Source organism: Pinus tabuliformis, chromosome J (assembly GCF_031772625.1).
Source record: "Pinus tabuliformis cultivar Carrire ecotype Pingquan chromosome J, CPIR1, whole genome shotgun sequence".
In the NCBI taxonomy this organism is placed as follows: domain Eukaryota; kingdom Viridiplantae; phylum Streptophyta; class Pinopsida; order Pinales; family Pinaceae; genus Pinus; species Pinus tabuliformis.
The window spans coordinates 1292563789-1292580185 of record NC_142295.1 but is presented as its reverse complement, the minus strand read 5'-3'; the positions used below and the strand labels follow the sequence as shown (position 1 = coordinate 1292580185).

Here is a 16397-nt window from a genome sequence, read left to right as displayed (position 1 = left end):
GAATTGTCTTTAATGCAACTTTTTGGAAGCTTTTCCGGTCTAATTTCTCTAAAATCGGCATGAATTTATTGAAATCACAAGCTTGATGGGTAATACTTTCACAATTGAAGTTCCCTAACATTTTTTTAGAGTGTTGAATCCATATATACACTCAAAAAACTAGTTTAAATAACATAAATCAAGATTTCACTTAAATTTTTCCTCCGGATTCCAGCACCTGAAAGTCCAAAAAATCGAACTAAAAACAACTCCTTTACTAATTCATTGGGTCTATATTATTAAATGTTTGATTTTATTGGTGGCTTCGATTTATAATATTAATAATTCCTTTGGTTTCTAATTTAATCCCTTCGGTTATTAATTCATTGCATTTAAAATATTACTTCAAAGTATCAATATTTTGGGTTCAATATTTAAAACACAAGGGAATAATAAACACTAAGAATTAATAAACCTGGGGTTTAATATATGAGAATTTAAACCCTAGAGTTTATATATTAAACCCTAAAATTTAAATTTTATAATATATTATTATTACATATTATATTATTAAATAATATATTATTATATAAAATATTATTATATTATATTAAATGGTTATATATATTATATATTTTATTTCTATTATTTATAATATATTTTAGTTAATATATATTCGATATATAGTTATTATTAGTAATATATTCCAAATAAATATATAAAATATATTGACAATTATATTAATAGATATATAATAATTATTGATAATAACATAATAGTAAAAAATAAATACATATTATTAATAATAACTAAATGTTATTATTATTATGTTATATGTGAATTATATTATAGTTTTAAATATAACTATTAGTATATTAGCAATATTTTATGTAATAACTAATATTATATTAATATAAAAAACAATGTTAATATAATAAATATAATTATATAAATAAAAAATAATATGATTATTATTATTTATATAATTATTAATAGTGAGAAATAGTTAGTCTTTAATACAATACATCTACAAGTTATTAATGTGGTGGGTGGTGGATATACGTATATCAATAACACTAATTAATATTAATATTATAATTAATAGTAATTAATTAATACTATTTTTTTTTTTACTGAAAAGAGTAGGAGTTTTGTGTTAACCCACGCCCGTATGTGGCCAAAAACTGACGCCATATTCCAAGTGGAGTACTAGCCCAAGGACATCAGTCACGTTGCATCGTAAGCCAAACGTCAAGGGCGCCACGAGGGAGGAAGAGGGGCTAGGGGATATGAATGTCGATGGGACAAGGATGAGGAGAGAAGGGAAGAGGGGGATGGTGAAATGGCTGCTAAGGTGGCCGAGGCAGAAGGTGAAGGGAGAAGAGGAGGATGAGGTGGAAGGGGGGTGGGGATAGTGGTAGGGGTAGGGAGGAGAGGTAGAGGGGAAGAAAGGGGAAGCAGGGGGGAAGGGAGTCAAGCTAGGGGAGAAAGGGAAAATAAACTCCATGCTTTCACTCCTATTATAACTCTTTTTCCTACAAGAATCACCCTTAACTATCAAAAGTTTGAGATTCATAACAACCATTAGGGGATGGTAACCAATCCCACAATGCCATTCACCTCACTGCTTTCTTCTTTCATCCTATAGGCCAAATTGGCTTCCTTGTCAGCTTCCTTATTATTACCTCTTAGGATATGGAAAAACTTAACTTGTTCAAAGAGAGGTATCATTCCCTGAGTTCTCTTGATGATCTGGTTCAATTTAATGTTTTGAGCGACTGAGTTGTAGTTCATATGCTTTATAATCAACATGGAATCCCCTAGGATATGCATATCCATGATTCTTTTTTTTTTGCTAGAGAGACAGAAGAACAACCAATAAGCCTCCCCTTGATTATTTGTCTTCATTCCCAGAACCCAAACATATCTATCTTCTATGACTCATTAGGAATTAATGAGAATCTTCCCCTCACCCCATTTTATAATAATAATATTAATACTAAAATTATCATGAATAATATTAATACTAATTATTAATAATTAAAAATAATTATTAAGAATTATAATTACAATAATTAGTAATAACAATAATATTAATAATTATATTAGTAATAATAAATTCATTCCTATAAACTAGATTTACAGTTACTTCCCTGTTTTCTTAGCTGATTGACAGAGTCTACATTGAAAAGATTCACTCGTTATGAATCATGAGAAACGTCTCACAAATGCACAACAGGAACACGACAAGGATATATGAGCAGGGACGTGCATTGGACAGTTGAAGGCTATTCTGGTGCCGTTGGTTGCCTTTTTCCTACGCAGGCTATTCTGGTGCCGTTGGTTGCCTTTTTCCTACGCATGGGGTGGACTGTGGGCTGCCTTTCTCCTCGACTTGTCTCTTTCAATGGCTAAACAGATCATGAATCAAAAATAGCTTGCTAAGGAGTGTGACATTATTTAATTTAAAGTACGCATGGGGTGGACTGTGGGCTGTCTTTCTCCTCGACTTGTCTCTTTCAATGGCTAAACAGATCATGAGTCAAAAATAGCTTGCTAAGGAGTGTGACATTATTTAATTTAAAGTACCTGGCCCTTCCTACTGGGTAGGGTTTTCTCCACAATCCTCACAGAGGAGGACACATGACATGGGCATTTAATTTTATAGTGCACATTACCAAACCTGCTTTGTAGGTCATCGACAAGTCGAATCATGTGTTTGAAATTACTCTGCAATACATTGATAAGTCGTATAACGTGTTTGAAATTTCTCTGCAAAGAATCTATGAAGCTTCAAACCAGCCTTTTCGTTTTCTACACCTACTAAAATCTATGGGATAACAATCCTTTATATATATATATATAGACACACAGAGGGAATGAAAGTAGAATATATCCTGATTCCTCACTCTGCCCAGTGAACCTCGAGGGTTTGAATCTGATAAATCCCGATGGATATGGGACTGTTAATTATGTATTTTGTACTGCCCGTCTCCTCCATTATCATATACTTCATCTTGGGAGTGTGGAGGAGAAAGTACTCTCGGCTTCCTCCTGGGCCTCCGAGATGGCCTATTGTAGGAAATCTATTGCAGTTGAGTAAAAGACCAAACGAATCTCTCTTCCATCTTGCTACCAAGTACGGCCCTCTCATGTCTCTCTCCCTCGGGATGCAAACCACAGTGGTGGCCTCCTCTCCCGCCATGGCAAAGGAGGTTCTCAAAACCCACGACCAACTCCTTGCTGGCCGGACCGTCGTGCAATCACTCAAGGCCATTTCCCACGAGAAGTCCTCAATAGTTTATGCTCAGTGTGGATCTCACTGGCGTATGCTCAGGCGTATATCCAATATGGAGCTCTTCTCTGTCAAGAGGCTAGAAGCTCTGCAACACCTGAGAAGAGATCAAGTGAATCGAACGATTCATGAGATTTATGGGGATGCCCTGGAGGGAAAGTGTGTGGATATTGGACACATTGTGTTCCAGTCCGCGGTCAATCTGTTAGGCAACATGGCCTTTGGTAAAGGCGGGTTCGATCTCCACTCTCAGGCTGTTGAAGAGTTGAAAGACATTGTTACCAAATTGATGGAACTCTGTGGAATTCCCAATATAGCGGACTTTTTCCCCTTTCTTCAGTTCTTGGATCCTCAGGGAATATCGCGTGGCGTGAAATTCTATATGGGGAAGAAATACGAGATTATTGATAAATTCATAGACGGTCGCCTAGCCACTAGAGGCAACAGCAGCGACAGAATTGATGATAGTGAGAAGGATCTCTTGGACGTTCTGCTAGATATGAGAAGTGATGATTTTACTCTCACTGATATCAGGGGCTACTTAACTGTAAGCCTTTCTTCACATGCTAAACTTAATATTTGATTGTTGACTTTAGAAATATTTCAAAATTTAACTAACTTTGATTGTGGATTTTTGGATATATATCAAAATTGAATCGAGAGGATTAAGTTCAAATTTTTTTTAGTGATTTATATCTGTCCATTCTCAATTGAGCCCCTTATCCCTTCTCAATTGAGTCAACCGTTTACTTTTTTTTATTAATTTGATAATGATGTTTCTTTGATTGTAGACTCCAGTCATAGGAGTGAAGCGAACCTGATCCTGATTACAGTCCCGCAGTAAAGTCAATAATAGATTTTGTTATTATATTTTTTTTAATCGAATTATGTTTAATTGATTAATCCGATTAGCTTGTTTTTATAATGGGAGGTTTAGTTGCAGAGTCTTTATTGTCTTTTCAATTAGTTTGATAATGCTGTTTACTTAATTGTAGATTTCAGTTACAGGAGAGTCCAGCAATAAATTATTTTTATTTGATTAATCAGATTATCTTGTTGTCATTATGAGAGGGTCAAAGTCAACAGTAACAGAGTTAACAGGTACTTTTATTGCTTTTTTTAATTATTTTGATAGGTCTGCTTCTTTCATTGTAGATTTCAGTTAGAGGAGCGTACAGCAAATAGTCAAGTAGTCAATTTGATGAATTTGGTTGATGGTTCTTCTGCCTGATTACAGTCAAGTAGTCAAGTCAATAAATAATTGATTTTGTTATTCATTCTTTTAAATGGAATTTATGTTTATCTGATTAATCGGATTATGTTTTTATTCAAATGATGGGAAGTTCGGTAAGTAATAAAGTTAACGATTGATTTAATTAAATTAATTTGATAATATTGTTTTTATAAAGGGAATAATTAATTTTATTATTGACTTTGTAATAATTTAATTGTATTGTAAAATTATATTTAAATATTAATAAATATAAATTTATTTATTTTTTAATTATATTTAAATATGATTAAATAATTTTTTATTTTTATTTTTTACTTTCATTTTAATTTTTTTAATAATTATTCATATATATTTTATTTTAAGTTTAATTATTTAAAATTATTCATATTTTTATTTTTTTAAGTTTAATTATTTTTTTAAGTATAACCTGAAACCTTCTTTCATGGAGATGTAATTAATCCTTAACATTTTCTCTGAAATGTGTTGAGATAGTGCATGTCATCTTTTATCTCCAATTAAAATGGTTTTTGATTATATTTTTTTGTTTTTAAATTTTAATATTTAAAATTTTGATTAGTTTTTAGAATAATTTAGAAGTTTCTTTATAGGGAGATGCAATTACTCTTTAAATTACTCTTTGATATGTTTTGTGACAGTGTTATCTTATTTGTGTTTGGTTATACTTTTTCATATTGGATTTGTTATATTATATGGTTTTTTTTTTTTTTTTCCTTTTTTAAAGAGTTTTGTTGTTGTTGTTGTTGTTTTTTTTTTTTTTTTTTTTTTTTAATTTAGTAAGGTTACATTTTCATTATTTCCAATATATATCATCCCCATTAAAGTGGGGAATTGAACTAGTGATTTTACATCAATGAATGCCTTAACAAAACACTCAATCATCATTTATCCAAAATCTCCTGAACAAGATAATTTTGTTGTAGACTGTTAACCTTGTGCAGATCTTGTAGACTCTAAATTTTTACAATTACATATTTTTAAATCTGTATAGTAAATTTGATGCAAAATGGTTAGTCTATATATATAATGAAAATAAACTTTATTATGTAACCAAATTGTACTTGACATAAACTCAAATCATATATAGAATGAACAAATTGTACTAAATTTACAATTTACATAAACTCAAATCATATAAATAATTTTCTAGAATGACCATGCCATTCTTTTAATAAAATCATTAATTCTTTCAAAATGTTTATATATATATATGGAAGTCGATTTTGTCTAGTCCAGAAAAAGTCGCAACCTGTTCGCAGATGTTGGGCAGAGAGTATTAAACGTATCTTTAATTGAAAAAGTCGCAACCTGTTCGCAGATGTTGGGCAGAGAGTATTAAATGTATCTTTAATTCAATTTTGGTTGTTGTAGGACATATTTGGTGCTGGAACCGACACAACTACAACGACAATAGAGTGGGCAATGGCAGAACTGATTCGCAACCCTGAGATAATGAAAAGAGCTCAAAAGGAACTGGACGATGTGGTTGGGCGAAAGCGGAAGGTGGAAGAAAGTGATACTGAGCGTCTCCCTTATCTGCGCGCAGTAGTGAAAGAAGTGTTTCGCTTTCACCCGACGGTGCCTCTTCTAGTCCCACACAAAGCAGACAGCCGTTGTGAGGTTGGGGGATTCGTGATACCCAAAAACAGCCAAATACTTGTAAATGTGTGGGCGATCGGAAGAGACCCTACGCTGTGGGATGAACCAACCATATTCATGCCAGAGAGATTTATGTGTGATGATAAGAAGATAAGTGATATGGAGTATAGGGGACAACACTTTGAGCTGATACCCTTCGGAGCAGGAAGGAGAATGTGCGTGGGCCTTCCATTGGCGAGTCGGATGGTTCATCTGGTGTTGGCTTCTCTCATCCATTCATTCGACTGGGCACCTCCCAACGGCGTGAATGCTAAGAAGATCGACATGACTGATAAGTTTGGGCTCACGCTTAAGAAGGCAGTGCCATTGTATGCAATTCCCAGTCCACGCCTTCCTTCTGATATGTATTACTAATGTCTATGCATGTCGTTATCTGATTCATCGGCTTGTCCGACTCACTGTGGTGGTATTACTCATCTCACAGACACTCATACACGATTGCAATCAGATAACTGATACTAAACATGTCATATGCTTAGGGTAGATATCGTACTGGAACGATATATTATAAGTTTCAGAGCCAATAAGATCTGTTAATCGACAGTTCACATGCTTGGTATAGATACTATACCGGACTGGTCAGATAAGTTTGAATGTCATGTAAGACTTTTCTTTAATGTTTTGTTATGTAAGGGACTTTGCTAGTATTTTCAAAGTGAGTTGATGGTATAATTTGGTTCTAACTTAGAGGGTAAAATCTATTAACTAACAGTTCACATGCTTGGTATAGATACTATACTGGACCGGTCATATAAGTTTTAACGTCATGTAAGATTTTTCTTCAGTGTTTTGTTCTATAAGTGGCTTTGGTAGTATTATGGAAGTGAGTTGATGGTATAATTTGGTTCTAACCCAGAGGGTAGACCTGGAGTATATATAATTTTTATTTTTATATTTATATATGTGTGGGGTAGACTTATAAATAGTTTTTATTTTTATATAAAATAGTATATAAAAGTAAAAATTATTAAATATAAAATTATAATATTATTTATTTATATTTCTTAATAATAAGATATATAAAAATGTAATAATAATATTTACTATAAAATATTACATATGAGAAATTTGAAATTAATAATGATTATTTAATTTGGGGGAATTTCAGAGTATAAATTTAATATTAGTTTGAATTAAACAAATACTAAAATTAAATAATTTTCTAGCATATATATTAAAATTTAAAATAATTATAATTTTACATATATATTAGTAATATTAGTAATTAGAACATATAATTATATATGTAGTTAATGTTGATCAAATATTAAAAGGTTAAATATCAGTTTAGATATATTTTAGCATTGAATCTATGAGATATTTATAGGGATCATGAGGTGTAAATATTTTTTTGGTATAAAATTTGAGGAAAAATTTGTATCTTGAAAAATTTACAAGAATAATGATAAACCATATTATTGTAACAAAAATCATTTACAAATTAGTTAACTTTTATAATTTTTGTTTTTCAATATTAATAAATTTGACATATATTTGTTTTAATATTAATAATTTAATATATATTATAAAATACATGTTTTACTACTTATCCTAAATTAACACCTACTAACATTTACCACCCCTTTAATTTATATAAATATACTAATTACTACATTATCTCCATAATAAAACATTTAACATACTACCACAACTATCTTATCTTAAGAGGGGATCTCTATGTTCAGAACGAAAACTGACTTCATCTGGTTAAAAAACTTGAGCCCCAGATTATAGTTTTGAGGATTATAAACTGAAGGTTAGACTTGGTTGGTGACGAATTTTTTTATAAACATCCACCAAACATTTTTAAAAATCTCATGGGTGTAACATACCTCTAGTCAAATTTTCTTTTATTTGCTTAACCAAGTAACTAGTCCCTTCACCAGACTATATATATATATATATATATATATATATATATATATATATATATATATAATCAACCATATCAGGCACATATGCTTCTGTTGAACCGATTTCATTCTTAAGTTTTTATTGATATATAGTTCTTAAGAGGTGTTCGGTGTAAATTCGACGATCCTTACTTTTGTCTTTGAGCTAACTGTTTTCTATATATATATAATCCTTGGTTAACTTCGTTGTTGAGACATGAGGCATTAAGATACCGTAGATCTTTCTGGAACCCCCCTTCCGTTGCTAGCTATCTCACATTTCTATGCTCTACAGTAGGGGGAATAGATCTATGGCCCACGTTAGTTGGGTGCTTGACGACGGTAGTGATCAAAGGGAGTGGTTAGAGCATTCCCTATTTCTTTACAAAATCCTTTGGTTCCACTATGCTAGGTTACCATCATGGCTCAGACCCAGAGTACCACAAGCTTGCAAATCACTCCAATTAACACCCATTCTGCAGGGCAATGATTAGAGTGTCTGTTTCCTTGTACAAGTAAACTCAAATGGCGTCCTCCTCTTGTCTCCATACGACTCACTTTTTCTTTCCTACAATTTTCTTGACAAATCAATTCTATTCTAGTTCTCATGCACACAGTACTAGGGTCTTCTCACTCGTAATACTAGGGTATTCTCACAGTATGACTGCTCAAACCATTTTAGGTCAATTGGAACAAGTATTTCCAATATTTGTTGTTTTTCCTTTTTAACTTTGTTGAAAATGCAACAAGAAAATTTTAATTTAATTTTGTCCTTGAATTAAATTGTAATTCCACATCTCATGACAACTTGTAATAGTTAACTAAGTTAATTTGATTTAGTTGGCTTAGTTAATTCAAGCTGAGTGTTTAATTAGTCATGTAGAGTGTATCTTACTTTTTAGGAGCTCTGGTTGAGTTTATTTTGAGTTGTAAATATTTAATTCAGTTTAACTGAGTTAAATTTAGTTGAACTAGTTCCAGTTGATGGAGGAATTAGTGTGAAATCCAGTAGTGGGGTGTAACCTACAATACTGGGGTGTAATCAACACTAATCAACCAGTAAATTGAATATTCACTCATAATTAACTCATGCATGTCACATTAGAGAAAGACTTAGTTGAGACTTGAGTTCATGGACAATGTACTATCAATTGTATAATCATTTGAACTGTACAGGTGGTGCATGCAATCCGAGGAAGGCCCATCAGTATTGCACAATTCATATTTGTGGAATTTATCAATTAAATATGGGATAAATCCCTAGGAAATTTCACAAGGAAATAAGAGCTTGGCAGGCAACAGAATTAGCTAAGTATTGATTTGAGCTTGTTTGGGAAGCAGTGAGATAGATTGAGATAGTGCAGAGGTTGCTTGGGCTTGAGAAAAGCGTTGTAATCTTCTCATATCTTCTGATTAATACAATATACATATAGCAGGGGTTTTTAGTAAACTATTGTGTTATGTGTGATTGAATTCTTTCTCTTTTATGTTTCGTGATTTCATCGATTGTTTATTGTTTCTGCTGATGAGTAGAGTAGATTCAAGTCAATTGTTTTGACATATTACAATCTACAATTTGAATCTACAAGGAATTTCTACATGGTATCGGAGCTGAAATCACTATAGAAAAGAAGAATACAAGTTTTTCTTTTGTGGGAGAAATCGAATTTGCATTATCATACTTCAAAGCCAACAAGATGTCGTTCTACAGATTGAGACTCAAATATGCACTTGAGGGTAGTTTGAACTATTTTTCTTGGAGGGATAAGATGGAGGCAGTGTTGGAAGACAACGAGCTTAAGGAATTCATAGAAAAAGATATTCCTAAGCCAACTGATGCTTAAGATCTGGTAGAGTGAAGAAAATGTGTGGCAAAGGCAAGAAGGATTATCCTAGAAAGAGTTCGAGGTCATATTGTATCGAACCTCCATGGTAAGAAAACTCCATTTTCAATGTGGAAGGCCTTGACAGACTTGTTTCAAAAAAATAGTGACCACATGAAGCTGGCATTGAAGGACAAGCTCAGAAAAATCAAGATGGAGAAGGGCGACACAATACCGAAGTACTTGACCAAGTTCACCCAATGTTGGGATGAGCTTGGAAGTGTCAGTGTTATAGTTGTTGAAGATGATCTGGTGAGCCTAGAATTTCTAGGCCTTCCCAAGAGCTGGCACAACTACCAGGACTCAATTAATGGGAAGAAGAAGCTATTAAAGTAGGAGAAATTATGGTCTGACTTGGTAAAAGAAGAGATTCGGTGGAACACCAGAGACGGATCCTCATCCAAGCATGATGATGAGGAGAACCATGCCTTAGATGGGAAAGCAAATAAAGGGAAGGGGAAGTCATCCCATTCAAATTCAAATTCCAGTCAGGGAAGAAAGAAAAAGGACATGTGGAAGATTAAATATTTTCACTGTCATGAGCTCAGAAACTATGCCACAAAATGTCCCCACAAGAAGGCCAGTAAGAATCCCTCAGGAGGAGCAGTAGGTGAAGTTCACAATTCAAGTTGGATTTCACCCTCATCACTTGCATGGTGGCATTGGTGATGGGAAGTGTGTGGTACCTGGATAGTGGAGCCTAATTCGATATGACCCGCAACAAAGAGTTATTCAGTGACTTGGAGGAGAAGGACCTCAAGATAGGAGATGATGGGATGTATAACGCGACCGACATCGGTACTGTTACTTTTCAGGGTGGGTCTGGTTATCCTCTCACATTAAAAGATGACATGTATGTTCTAAGTTTAGAGAAGAATTTGGTCTCAATTGCCATGTTGGAGGACCGTGGCTATGATGTGATATTTAGCAAGGGAAAATATTTCCTTCATCAAATAGCCTCAAGACAGGATAAGCGAAGCGGGGTTCGGGTGAAGAACCTATAAAAAATGGATGTAGAAGATTACATTGCTTTTAGCACTAAAGTAAGGAGGGTGCAGAGTCGAGACATCGGTGAGTTGTGGCATAGAAGATTGAGTCACTTACACCATGGAGCTTTGAAGATTATGCAGCAAATTTCTACATGACATCCCAAGGGTGAACTAGATAAGAGAGATACATGCAAATGGTTTACATTGGGGAAGTACACCAAAGCTTCCTTTCATGATAAAGACAGTTGAGCGCAAGTGATCCTTGATAGAGTTCACTCAGATGTGTGTGGACCGTTCCCGACAACATCCACGACCAAGCACAGGTATTATGTAATATTTTTTGATGATTTTATCGTAAGTGATGGAATTTATTCATGCAAAATAAAAATCATGACTTTGCTAAATTTTGTGAATTTAAAGAACTTATCAAGAAATATACTGGCAGGAAAGTTAAAGATCTCAGAGGGGATAACGGTGGAGAATATATGTCAAATGCATTCAATAATGTTTGTGCATCAGAAGGCATTCGATGAGAGTTAATAGAACCTCATAACCCACAACAGAATGGGGTGGCTGAAAGGAAGAACATAAGTATTATGAGAGTTGAATGGTCAATGTTACATGATTGGGGCCTACCGTTGTAGTTTTGGGTTGAAGCATGCAATGCAACTATTTATTTGCAAAACATAAGCCCGCATCGAATTCTCGGGATGACTACACCAGAAGAAACTTTTTCAGGTAATAAACTAGATGTGGCACACTTCAAGAACTTTAGTTAATTAGTCTACTATCATGTTACCAAGGATGCATGAAAAAAGCTAGAGCCAACAACTAAGTTGGGCATATTTGTAGGGTACACTGATACATCTCACAACCATCGTGTGTATCTTCCATCCAACATAATGTCATTGGTTCTATAGATGTGAAGTTAGATGAAGAGAAAGCCATGAGATGTTCCCTTGAGAGGGAGGTTCAATTACATGCAGATGAGGAGCTTTTAGCTCCAAAGGAGGAACCTCAGGATGATGTGGAGCAACCACATGTAGAGGAGAAGAGAGTGGAAGCACCCACTCATGCAGAGACTTCTAGAGATGGAAGGAAGCGCACTAGAGAGGCTGTAAGATTGATGCATGATGCTAAAGAGAATGTGGGAGAACCCATATCACAACGCAGGCAGAGGAGGTCACCAAATCGATACACTGGCTACATGGCTCTGATGAGCGAGTGTGTAGAGGTTGAGCCATCTTCATTTGAGGAAGCAGTGCAGAAACCAGTATGGGTTGATGCCATGGTTGAGGAGTATGACTCCATTATCAGAACAGTGTTTGGGAAGTGGTCCCAAGACCAACAAAAATGTTAGTGGTGAGCTCCAAATGGCTTTACAAGATAAAGAAAAAATAGATGGGAGTGTCGAGAAACACAAGGCTAGATTTATAGTCAGAGGGTTCTCTCAGGTGGAGGGATTTGATTACGAGGAGAGATTTTCTCTATTAGCAAGGTACTCTTCAATGAGATCTATTATAGCACTATCAGTGCAGATGGGATGGAAGATGCATCAGATGGATGTGAAGACAACATTTTTCAATGGTATGATTGAGGAGGAGGTGTATATTGAGAATCCAGAAAGATTTGAGACCCTCAATAGAGAGTCACATGTATGCAGACTCAAGTGAGCGTTGTATGGATTAAAACAAGCACCCCATACTTGGTACACCAGAATTGACAGCTATTTCACCTAGTTGGGCTTCACCAAAGTGAACCAGATGTGAACCTTTACCATATTGTGGTTGAAGATAAATTGTTGATTATAGTATAATATTCCAATGATTTTATTCTAACAGGTGATGAGAAGCTAATAAAATCTTTGCTAGAGGATCTTATAAGAGAATTCAAGATGAAGGAACTGGGGCTCATGCATTACTTTCTTGGTATGGAAGTATGGTAAGGAGATGAGGAATTGTTTGTCTCTCATGGAAATTATGCCAATGAGATACTGAAGAAGTTCCACATGGAGAGCAGCAAACCCTCAGAGACTCCTCTAGTAGGTAATTGGAGGAAGTAAGATGCTACTTCAGGTGAAGTCATTAGGGCAATTTTGAGGTCTAAAATGGGCCTCCCAAGAAAAATGTACAACCAAAATCAAATTTATAAGAACCAATAGGATTCAAGATGATGATGTTAACCATGGGGGATGATTCACCATTTTTGTAGTAAGAAGTAAAAATATTAAAAAATAATAAAATAATAAAACTACTTTTTCAACTCATATTTTCAAATTATCTCCCTAAGGTTTTACTCAAATTTCAAGCGGGAGTACTCGATGGATGAAAAAATTAATTCCTCATCGAAGGAGTGTGGAATAGGAAGATTCTCTCTATAGGGAGAGACAATCCCTCTAGCCCAGGGGAGAGGGTCTAGCCACAAACAAGACAATCTGACATAAGTTCCCCTAGATTGAGAATGGATGATATCCTACGTCTTGTATCGCTAATCCTTGTTTGATGAAGTCCTCGTGTCTTTGCTCCAGCGATCAGCTCCTTAATGTCAATCAAGCACCTGAAACAAATAGACAAGAAACCAAAGAACACATGATAACATACAATATATTCAACCTACTTAAGAGGCTAAGGAGTCTTAAGCTACCAAATATCATATGCAATTGATATAGGAAATAAAATATCAGTTGTATTATTATGACAAAAAGGAAAGTACAACCTTCGCCTTAGCGTTGTAGGTTTCCTTTGACGTGTCCGAGTTCCAGCACCACTGTTAGCATCTCATGATTCACCTCAAACAATGGAAGTTCAAGGCTTCTTCCTCTTTGCTCCAAACCAAAAAAACTACAAACTTATTCTCCCTTTACAAGCACAAACTAGAAGGCTAAGGCTATCAAGAGTTGTTTTGGCTATCAAGATTTTGCAGATTATTCTAGCCCTTTCATTAGCTAGCTGAGGTTGGAAAAGGAGAAGTTTATATAGCTTGAGAGAGGGGACATGGATCCTCTTATGATGGGAAAGATCTTATCCCTTTTGGTTTGTTCCATTTTAATAGGGTAAAGGAGCCCAAACAGTCTCTCTCGATTCTATCTCGACTAACGATTTACTAGACTTCCATTCATGAAGCTTCTAGACCTAGAAACTTCGACTCCATTTTTAAAAACTTTTCAAAAGATGATTAGCACAGGTAATGGATGGATACCAGCACCGATCGATGTTAGGCTCAATGTTAAACTATGCAAATCGGAGCGGGGAAGAAATTGAGGGATAACGTCAGCCTTGAAAACTGAGTTTGAAGGAATATTCTTTGGAAATGATGTAAGAGGGAAATGTTTTACAGATAAAGAATGATGTAAAGACATGTTATTAATGATAGGAAAACACATGAGGTTCACTGTAAAGGTCCTCCAAGATCAAGGAACGGGGAGTACAGGGACAATGACAAAATGATGTGTAACAAGGAGTACCCATGTTGCATACTTTTGATGGACCCTTCTACATGAAAAATGAGAAATACATGAAAAATGTGATTGGAATCACATTTTTTCATGTATTTCTCATTTTTCATGTAGCAAGGTCTATCAAAAGTATGCAACATGGGTAATCCTTAGATGAGGAATTAAATTTCTCATCCAACGAGTACTCTTGCTTGAAATTTGAGTAAAACCTTAGGGAGATAAGTTGAAAAAATAAATTTTTTTCTTTTTTCCTCTAAAATTTGATGATGTAATGTAATCTTATTTTATTATTTATAAGGAGGCCCATTCTAGACCTCAAAATTACCCTAATGAGTGGAGGCTACTATTTATAGAAAACTCGTGGGTTCACTTATGTTTTTGGTGAACACATGATTGAACATGTCTTTTTGAGTTAACGAGCTTAGTCCAGCAATGGTTAAGCCAACAAAATTTATTGGAAGACAACTAAACATGTGTTGAGATACCTCAGAAGCACCACTTAGTTTGGTCGTTGGTGCAGACAGACAGAGGGAGTGAAGCTTCAAGGCTTCAGAGATGAAGACTGGGCAGGGAGTCCATCCGATAGAAAGTGCACATCAGGGGGAATCTTCAGTATTGGGTGAATAGTAATTCCTTGGTACAACGTGATGCAGATATCAGTTGAATTCAGTTCAACATAAGCAAAGTACATGGCTACTATTCAAGCAACTTGTGAGGATATCTGGATGAGGAAGATCCTTGTTGGGTTATTTGGTCAACAGATGGATCCTATAGTAATTTACTATGATAGATAGAGTTGTAGCAAACTCTCTGAGAATCTGGTTTTTCATGATTGGTCCATGCATATCGACATATGGTATCACCGTCTATGAGATTGTGTGCAAAGGTGAATCATGTTGTTGGAGTACATTCCTATATAGAAATATGATGCATATATTTTGACAAAGGCATTGTCAAGATGCAAATTCAAGTTTCATAGAGGCAGGATCGAGGTAGCATATAATCCATTTCTTGTTGAGAGGGAGTGTTGAAAATGAAAAAACATCCTAATTTAATTATGTCCTTGAATTAAATTGTAATTCCACATCTCATGACAACTTGCAATACTTAACTAAGTTAATTTGACTTAGTTGGCTCAGTTAATTCTAGTTGAGGGTACAAGTAGAGTCATGTAGAGTGTCTCCTACTTTTTAGGAGCCCTGGTTGAGTTTATTTTGAGTTGTAATTATTTAATTCAATAACTGAGTTAAATTCAATTAAACTAGTTCCAATTGATGGAGGAATTAGTGGAAGATCTAGTAGTGGGGTTTATCTTGCAATAGTGGGGTGTAACCATCATTGATCAACTAGTAAACTGAAGATTCACTCATAATTAGCTCATGAATGTCAAATAAGAGAAAGAGCCAGTTGAGATTGGAGTTCAGGGATATTGTACTATCAGTTGTATAATCATATGAATTGTACATGTGTTGCATGAAATTAGAGGAAGGCCTATGATGATTGCGCAATTCATATTTGTGGAATTTCCTAATTAAATATGGGCTAATTCCATAGGAAACTGCAAAAGGGAATAGGAGCTTCGCAGGAAGCATAATTGGCTAAGTATTGACTTGATCTTATCCGTGAAGTAGTGAGATAGATTGAGATAGTGCATAGGTTGCTTGGGCTTGAGAAAATCATTGTAATATTCTCATTTTTTTATTAATGAAATATACATATAGCAGGGGTTTTTAGCTGTGGCTTTGCCCAGAAAATTATTGCGTCATGTTTGATTGAATTATTTCTCTTTTATGCTTCGTGATTTCATCGATCATTTATTGTTTCTGCTAATGAGTAAAATATATTCAAGTCAATTGTTTTAGCATATTACAATCTGCAGTTTGAATCTACAAGGGATTTCTACATATTTAATTTTTTTGTTATTATGACTTGGCCTTTTAATTCCAACGCCATCTTCCTTAGGGGTTTCATTAGAAATCCAAAAAGGCGAAGCA

At 34.5% G+C, this 16397-nt stretch overlaps 1 protein-coding gene across 1 annotated transcript; it reads left to right on the top strand.

Moving 5' to 3' along the window:
- Positions 1 to 2871: 2871 nt before the first annotated feature.
- Positions 2872 to 6833, top strand: LOC149232013 (cytochrome P450 76T24-like). The gene is made up of 2 exons (XM_089379331.1): positions 2872 to 3821; positions 5898 to 6833. Exons 1-2 carry the CDS (start codon positions 2931 to 2933, stop codon positions 6537 to 6539), a joined length of 1533 nt encoding a protein of 510 aa, XP_089235457.1. The 5' UTR covers positions 2872 to 2930; the 3' UTR covers positions 6540 to 6833.
- Positions 6834 to 16397: the final 9564 nt, after the last annotated feature.